At 48.5% G+C, this 8,797-nt stretch overlaps 1 protein-coding gene across 1 annotated transcript; it reads left to right on the plus strand.

The window, feature by feature from the left end:
- The first annotated feature begins 75 nt into the window (after positions 1-75).
- Positions 76-4,777, plus strand: LOC104914501 (neurofascin-like). The gene is made up of 4 exons (XM_031556975.1): positions 76-929; positions 2,009-2,213; positions 3,768-3,890; positions 4,369-4,777. The coding sequence occupies exons 1-4, from the start codon at positions 786-788 to the stop codon at positions 4,656-4,658; spliced, it is 762 nt and encodes a 253-aa protein (XP_031412835.1). The 5' UTR covers positions 76-785; the 3' UTR covers positions 4,659-4,777.
- The last annotated feature ends 4,020 nt before the right edge of the window (positions 4,778-8,797 follow it).

Genomic DNA, 8,797 nt, shown 5'->3' on the forward strand with positions numbered 1-8,797 from the left:
TCTGGTGGTTGGCAACCCTACCCACAGCAGGGGGGTTGAAACTAGATGGCCTTTGGGGTCCTTTTCAACCCAGGCCTTTCTGTGATTCTATGATTCATCTTGGATGAAGGGTCTTCCAAGTGGCCAAGAGGGCTCTGGTTCACCCTGGGCTGAGTTCTTGAGCCTCTGACAAAGCCTCAGCTAAGCCCAGGCTTGGACTGCTGTTTGCAGCACACTGCTGGCTCAACTTCTGTCCTTTAAAACTCTCCACTTGCTCATGCAGAAGAGCAGCCAGCTTCTTCAGCTCCCTTTCCCCTTCTTTTTGGACTGCTGGTATCCAGGTCTCCCTTCTATGATCCTGCGAGGATAATGCAGCTTACTGCCAGCAACTTTATTTTAAAAGAAATATAAATAATTTCCTCTCAACACCTCAAATCAGCAGGAATCCCTGCTGGGTGACTTTGGGACCACCAAGAGATAGAGGCACTGCTAAAAAATATTCATCTTAAAAAGCATACATGCACTGTGGGCCCCTTCCAACTCAGGATATTCTATGATCAGATAAAAAATGTGGAGGATGAAGGTAAGTAATAGAATATTACATGCACTGGTGCAGCCATAGTGTCTGCTTGACCCAAAGGAGGACAGCCAAGTTGTCCAGAACTGGATTATTGTTGTTCCTCTAAAACTGAATTGAAAGAGGGAGAAATGGCCACAATTTCTCCCCGTGAAAAACCTGAGGATGGCCAGAGGACCAGCAGATGGCAGAGCTGGAGCGTGGCTGGGCTGTGCTGGTTGCCTGATAGATGCTCTGCTTTGTTCCCAAACACCCAGATCCCAAGGCTGCACCTACGGATGTTAGGATAAGAGTTCTAAACAGCACTGCCATTGCTCTGACATGGACCCGTGTGCACCTGGACACCATCCAGGGACAGCTTAAGGAGTACAGAGTGAGCAAAAGCGAATCTCTTCTCACTGTCTGTTAATATGGCTAACCTTCTCACTAGCCGAGCTGGCCCCGTTGATGGAGCCACCTGCAATGGGGATGACAGAAAACTGCTCTAGCCACCCTGACCCTGTGCTATGGTGCATCCCACAGGCTGAGCCCTGCCCTGGATCAGCACCAGGAGTGAAGCCTTTGGCTGCTCTTCACCATTTCTGGGCAGTGGGTAAATCTCCCTTGGCTCCCTGAGACCTGGGGTGACACAGGGACTGCCCTTAGGCACCAAGGGACCGATTCTAAGGCAGCTCCTGGCCCTAGAACTGCTTCATACTTCTTCAGATAGGTACAAACAGGCTCAATTTTGTGTCATCCCCAAAGTACCACCATTGTCTTTTAACAGACACCAACCATGCAAAACCTAAACCCAGTACTTGGTACTAACTGGCAACTAGAGGCAGCATAGATCCTGTTTTTTTGTTTTGTTTTTTTTTAACATCTAATGTTGAAGATTTACTGCTACAGTAAAATACCTGTGTTTATGTGTAGAAGATAAACCCTATTCAAAGCAAACCGAAGTCTGAACAGAGCCCCTTTGAGCAGAGTTAAAGACTCTTGATACCAAAAGCAGCTGTGCTGCAGACAGCTATAACGCTTGAAATCCAATCAGTCACCAAGTGTAAGGAAAGCTCCCTGGTTGCTGTTTTCATTTCTTCTCCCTCTGTTCTGTTCTTCTGGTCTGTTTTCCAAATGAATCTTATTTCTGCGTGAAATAAGATTTGCTGTCAGGGCTCTGATTCACAGACTCTCCAAGTTCTGATTTCTCATTGTGGTTGGACGTGTCACGCCTTGCCTAACACTAATCTGGGCAGGAAGGGAGAGCTCAGTGCCCAGCAGTGAGAGCTGGAGCCAGAAGCAGCTCTTTGCAGCCTAACCTTAATCCTAACCCATTGCTTCCCCACCTGCCTTGCTGGGAGGTGAGGAGCTCCGCTTTGCTCTTTGCGAAAGCAAAGTTCTGCTGCTCTTTGTTAATGAAAACCAATTGCACTTGAAATGGGAAAAGCTTCATGCCATGCGTGTTTCTTGAAGGCCTATTTCTGGAGAGACAGTAGTTTGCTGAAGAACCTGTGGGTCTCCAAAAAAAGACAGTATGTGAGTTTTCCTGGAGACCGAAACCGGGGCATAGTGTCCCGGCTGTTCCCTTACAGCAACTACAAGCTTGAGATGGTTGTAACCAACGGGAGAGGCGATGGGCCCCGCAGCGAAGTCAAGGAGTTCCCCACACCTGAAGGAGGTACGTGCTTGCTGAGCTCCGATGTCGGGCAGCTCAGGCTCTGCAGAGCCAACCAGGAGGAGCACAGCTCTGCAGCGGAGCTGTGATTTGGCCAACAGCACATAAAGAGGCATTGCTCGGGCTGAGCAAGGCACAGCCGTGCCCTTGGTTTGCTGCCTGACCTCCACGCATCGCCCGCCCTCCCCGTGCTGCAGCGCCGCTCAGTCAAATCTCTGCAAGACCTCAGGACTGAATGAATGTCACCAATCTCCGATTGGGCTGTTCAGTTGGGAGCGCCTCGTTCTGCTCCGTAAAGAGCTCGTGTCAAGGAGGAACGGGAGATTTTAATTTTCTCCTTGTCACGGGAGCTATTTATAGAGGCGCCGATAACTTTTTGTCGGAGCGGCGCTTTCAGCTGCTGCCCATGAATCTTTCTTTAGCACAGATGTTTTTGGCACAGCGCGTTACAGAATTGCAGGGGAAAGAAACAGAGGAGGCTGGAAGCAAATCCTGTCTCAAATAACACAAAATACGATGGGCTGCTCCTTTTTTTTCTTTTTTTTTTCTTCCTGCTGCATGAGAGCACTCTCTCTTTCTCCTGTACCGTTTCCTTGGATGCTGTCACCATTTTCTGATGTTTTTCACTGACCAGCTTCAGTTCAGATTGTTTAAAAAGGAAAAGTTTTGTTCCGGGACAGCAGCTTGGTGGTGGGGTTGATTTAGCACTCACCTGGGGGCTGGAGGCGTGTCGCATTGGGATAATGCTCTTGGCATATGTAAACTATTGATTTTCTTCTTCCTATTCCACTAAGCTATTTTATTGGCTATATATTGATGCTTAGGAGATGGATATTCTGCCAAACTTCCATTTAAGAGAAAAAAAAAAAATCATTAATCTCTCAGATCAGTGAACCAAGCTTTTTCCCCATTAAAGGCACGGCGATTAGGAATAAACCAGGAGAATAATTAAATTCCATAGGTCATAATGCTTTCCTTCCTTTACTAGCTTTGAATAAGCAGCCATAAAAGCAGACATTCCTCAGGGTAAGGACTGCTGTATACCTGCACCGGATCCCCGTTACAGCTCCCCAGACGTTAATAACACAAAGATGCTCTGCAGTAAGAAGTCGCTCTGCTTTTTCTATCGTGCCAGCAGATAAATAGATGAGGCATAAACGTCGGGTTGGGTGAGACCAGGGGCAGTAACAAGACTCCAGCAGCAGTAAAATATGCAAACAACATACAGAAATGGGGCACAACTGTGAGAGTGCTCCCTTCATGGCTGCAGTAACCGTTGTGGGTGCCTGGCTGAGCGTGGTGATGGGGGAAAGCAGTCCCCAGTGTGAGGGCATGGTGCATGCTGAGCTGCTCTGCTGCTGGTAACACAGGGCTGGAGCATGATTCCTGGCCTAGATTGTTGTTCTGTCGGTATCTGACCTTCAGAGTGTGTTTGTACGTGGTTGGATGTCTTGAGTTTTATCAGGCAGCCTGAGATGTGTACAGTGTTGTAAGGTATGTTATCTTGTATGTTTTTTCTTCTTTCCCTTTTCTTCCTGCTCCCGTCCTCCTCCCAAGTGCCCAGCTCCCCCAGGTACTTAAGAATCCGACAGCCAAATCTGGAAAGCATCAATTTGGAGTGGGATCACCCAGAACACCCCAATGGAGTCCTCACGGGATACAACCTTAGATACCAAGCCTGTACGTTCCACATCTTATCTTCTTAGTGACAGTACTAAGTCATTCAGTATTTTCCTTGCTGCTGAGCTACCTCCTTGCCCAACACCAAAAGCAATCTATAGGGAGTGGGATGCTTCTAACATCAGCTGATGGTACTGAGTCCTGGAGTGGTGCTGGGCACCTGCAGCTCACAGTTGACCACAGAGGGCTGTAGATCCTCAGTAGTTCTCCACCCTCAGCCCCTTGAGGGAAATCAGCTTGACCTCAGACTCCTGCAGTAAGCGATGCTGCACAGTGTACGGCCCAATGTGATGTCTGGGGAGCCCAGTTTTATCTGAATGCTTGACACTTGTGCTAAGCTTTTCCTTAACCATCTCCACAACCCTGAACGTCCCCAGACAAGGCAAATCTGCCCCGAGCTGCAGGTCCTGCCCTTGGGGACAGGTAACACGCTGCAGAACCCAAGCTGAAGCCACCACCACCTGCCTTTCCTCCCCAGTTAACGGATCCAAAACGGGCAGAACCCTGGTAGAGAACTTCTCTCCCAACCAGACAAGGTTCACCGTGCAGAGGACAGACCCCATCTCGCGCTATCGATTCTTCCTGCGTGCTCGGACACAGGTGGGAGATGGAGAAGTCATAGTGGAAGAGTCACCAGCACTGCTGAATGAAGGTGAGTGCAGGGCAGCTCCTGGCACTGGGCTGCAGGTGATGATACAAGCGTTGGTCAAGAAGTGCAGCTCAGAGGATCCAGTGATCCTCAGCCCAAAGCAACCCAGTGTCAGATAACTGGTGTATGTCTGCTGCCTACTGCAGCAATGGGCAGACAGTCCTGTGTGCTCTTGCTTGATTACCCTAAATATGTCTCTTTAGGATTGGATATTAGGAACAATTTCTTCTCAAGAAGAGTGGTGATACACTGGCACAGCTGCCCAGGGAGGTGGTGGGGTTGCCATCCCTGGAGGTGTTCAAGAACCATGGAGATGTGGCACTGAGAGACGTGGTTAGTGGGCACTGTGGGGGTGGGTTGGGGTTGGATTTGGTGATCAGAGAGGTCTTTCCTAACCTCGATGAGTCTATGATTCTTCAGAGCTCAGTGATGCAGCCAGGCACAATCTCAGCAGCCTCTATGAGAGCCAAATTTGGGGCTGATGATTTCTACACCATTGGAAGGAGGTGCACCTCTGTGCCCCTGCCTTGCCACTCTGCAGCCAGCCACTGACCTCACCCCCCCTACAGAGCCACAGCTCCCAGACTCCTAACGAGATAAAACGCCCCTTGTGAGGCATTCATCACTCTAAGTGAAAGTTCAGGAGCCCTGGGGGAACCGGGGAGACAAAAGCTGGCTCTTTCCTTTCTTCAGCATTTGCTAAAAGACCTATGATTTAGTTAGCCCTCAGATTTAATGGAGTTTTTGTCTCCTTTCCTCCATCTCCTCCTCCCCAACTAATGGCTCTGAGTAGGAAAAGCAATTCCTACTGACGACCCAGAGGAAATGAAATGCTTCCTGACACTCTTCAGTGGGCTCCAGCATCACTAATTGATGCGATAGGATCAGAGATGGGGCTGCATATGCTAGAGAAAAAAATCAGCAAAGTTGCACATCGGCAAATATGAGAAGGGGGGAAGGTGATGCTTAGAAGATTTGCTGAAAAAAACAGCTTAAAGCATAGGGATTGGATCGAAGTCGTTGGTGCTGATAGTGGTTCTGATTGTATCTTAAGCATTTGCTGTACTGGATTTGTTTCTATACGATGGCAACAGTGACTGTAAGGACAGCATTGCTTAAAAATGCCTAAATGGTGATGGGATATTGCTTAACTGATTTGTATCAGAGAGCAGGGGGTGCAGACTACGCCAGGATGCCAAGGTAAGTGCTGAGGGCTGCAGCCCCTGCAGCGTGGAGGAAGCATGGAGCACTGTCATCAGGCATTGGGAAGGGTCAGATCATCAAGCAAAGTTACAGAAATGAAGCACGGATTGATCTCAGAATGTGAAACCCTGAGGTAGAATTCAACATAGGCACGTTCTGGTAATGGCAGATGTGTGTGTGCAATTAGCAGCTCTAAGTGAGCTCGGTGTTGTGGTGCTGCTGTGCAGCAATGTGACAGAGGAATCTGGAATAAAAAAAATATATAAGAAAGGGGTTACTTCCTGCTTGCCAGACTCATCCACCTGAGAAATCCAAACAAAATACAGCTTTCTGGTGCTCTGTATGGCAGGCTCCGACTCTCACAGCAGAGGATAAGCCCTGGCCCTTAAAGTGACACCAGAAAAACGAAGGCAAAACTCACTTTTTAAACCTGTCCTTGCTGGGATGAGACATAAGCACCTGCTGAAGAGCTTTGCTGCCCCACCACCTCTGGGATCTCTGCCTTGGTGTGTGTGCCACTGGCTCCAAGGGTCTGTGCTGCACAGAAGGGCGTTGTGTTGTAGCTAACGCATTGATGTCCTCTCTCTCATGTCTCTGTTGACTGCGTGGAAGTGGTCCGAGTCTCCTGTTGGTGTGTTCTGGCTGTTTTATCTATTCCTTTGTTTTCTCTTCCCTTCTCTTCTACGCTGTCCTCGTATTCCCCTCTCTATCCTTGGCGCTGCCCTCTGAAGCCACGCCAACCCCAGGTATTGTACCCGCGGAGGAGGTAACAGGCATGGGGCAAGGCTCACCCGCTCGCGTGCGCTGCCAATTAAGCATGCACTCCATTAACCCTTTCAATGGGGAGGTGAAGCAGCAGGGGGTCTAAATTGGGCACGTGGAAGGATGGCAGGTAGCACCGCAGGCGGATTCGTGATAGCCGAGCAAATCTCAGAGCCAGCTAGCCCGAATGATGAGGTTGTAAAGCCCAGGTCTGCACCAGCCTTCTCTCTTTTCAAATCTCAGCATCCCTGCTCTGAGAAATGCAGAGAAACCTTTACCGGTGGTGCCCACCCTGTTAACCAAACGTGCTGCTCTTTTGCCTCCTGGTGACCATTGAAAGGGTTAAGGACAATGTTTGTGCCAAGCTGTGCATGTCTGCATGCGAGGCTATCGCTAGCTTTGCCCTCTATTGCATATTTCTACACCAGCATTGAAGCACAGAGAAACCTTTCCTCAGCAAGGGGTACACACCTGCTTCAACAAAACCCAAACCCCAATTAATCCAGTGTCCAACTACCCAGTGTCAGCAGTGCAAAGCATTACAGAATTTCTTGTTGCCCGGAGAAGGACGCCTACTTCTTACAAAGCTGCAGCCAAGACTTCTCCTCCTCGGATGCTGTATTTCTGCAGGGTTATACAGCCCTGTAAGCAGGAGCAGTGCTAGGGGATACATCCAACCCCTCAGTGTGCAGAAAAGCTTTGGGGCTGCCCTGCACGAGGGTGCTGTATGAGGTCGTGCTTTGCCTTTGCTGGGTGCAGCCCTGAGCCCATGGGGCTTTCCAACGAGGAACAGCTTTGTAGCAAACACTGCCAAAGTGATGCAAGTGCAGGGCCTGCTCTGTGCACCCTTAGGTTTTGCTCCCCTACCTCATAGATGTTTCTCTTCCTCCTCCTCTTCCTTTCATTTTGTTGCAGTGATGTCTCTACTCAGTATTATTTTGCACTTTTTTCCTTCTGAATAGATGCCAATCTTTTTCCTTCTGTATTTTCCTTAAATATTCATATATCCATATACCTTAGGAGCTAACAGATTGGTCTGCTTTGGCTGGTGGGAAGCTGAAAAGTGGCACAACCTCTTGGCTCAGAGGAGCAGAGCTCCTGCTGCAGTCAGGTTAGCTCAGCCACAAGAACCCAGCTTTTCTTCCAAAGGACTCTCCTGCTTTCAGTGGATATTGCTCAACTCCAAAAGAACAATGCAATCTCTTTATCCTTCCAGCATCATATCAATGCAGAAATAACTCTTGGACTACTGGCAGCCAGGTGAACTCGTTGCTATCCAAAGGCTAAGATCATTAAATTCTGCTGGAATAGGAAGCGTTCCTCTATTTTTACTTTCTGATAGGAGAAATGGCACAGAGGAAAGATAGGAGAGGCTGAAAATCCATAACCGAAGCAGCAGTGCTCACTGGGCAGCACTCTGCAATATAATTCTCCAAGAGGGATGATGGCAGGGGAAGGTGTAGCACTACTCAGAGCAAATCCTCATCTTGATACTGAGCTGAGCATCATTCCTTGTTAGGGTACATCTCGGTTCTGCAGGACCAGCTGTACCAAGCATTGGTGTTGGTAGTGGGATGCTGCTCCCCTTCCCAAAAAATACAGCCCCCTGGTGAATACTGTTTGACCTTTCTTAAATGATTCCTCTCTGCAGGGTGGATTTTGTGGATTTTATGGATTCTTGGTGAAGGTTGCCCAAAAGTGCGCTATGATGCTATTTGCCATGGGCTGTTGGCTCTAAAAATGGCCTTTTTTTCTTTTTCCCCTGGAAAGCCTCACTCATGGGGTCATTGCTGCTCTGCAGGCGCGTGAAAAAGTGGACCAAGTTGATGGAACCAAAGTGAAGGGCAGAGACTTTACCTTAGAAAGGCTTTGGGTTTCCTGAGCCACAGCTGGACGAAGGGCGAGGTAATCTGGGGAAAGGGTGGCACACAAAAAGGGCTCTCGTTTATGCTATGAATGACACCACCAAAAAGCGCATCCCATAATAATACCCAGTGTCCATCCCTTCATCAGGGACCATGAGAGTATTGGCCTTAGACTTCTTGGGGGAAAAAAAAAAACAAAAAACAACAAAAAACGAACACATTGATTTGTTTGTTCCCTTCTCGTTGCTCCATAACGACGAAGCAGAGGAGAAAGCCCCGATTGTTCATTTTGGAAAGGGACAGCAATAGAAATACAGAAAACTGCTGACCCTTCTCTTTTAGAGGGCATTCAATTGCTTCTTTCTGCTCTTGAATTTCTTAGAGCTGTCAGATTTGGAGCTTTTTTGTTGGGGGGGTTGTTTTTTTTT

Source organism: Meleagris gallopavo, chromosome 28 (assembly GCF_000146605.3).
Source record: "Meleagris gallopavo isolate NT-WF06-2002-E0010 breed Aviagen turkey brand Nicholas breeding stock chromosome 28, Turkey_5.1, whole genome shotgun sequence".
Lineage (NCBI taxonomy): Eukaryota > Metazoa > Chordata > Aves > Galliformes > Phasianidae > Meleagris > Meleagris gallopavo.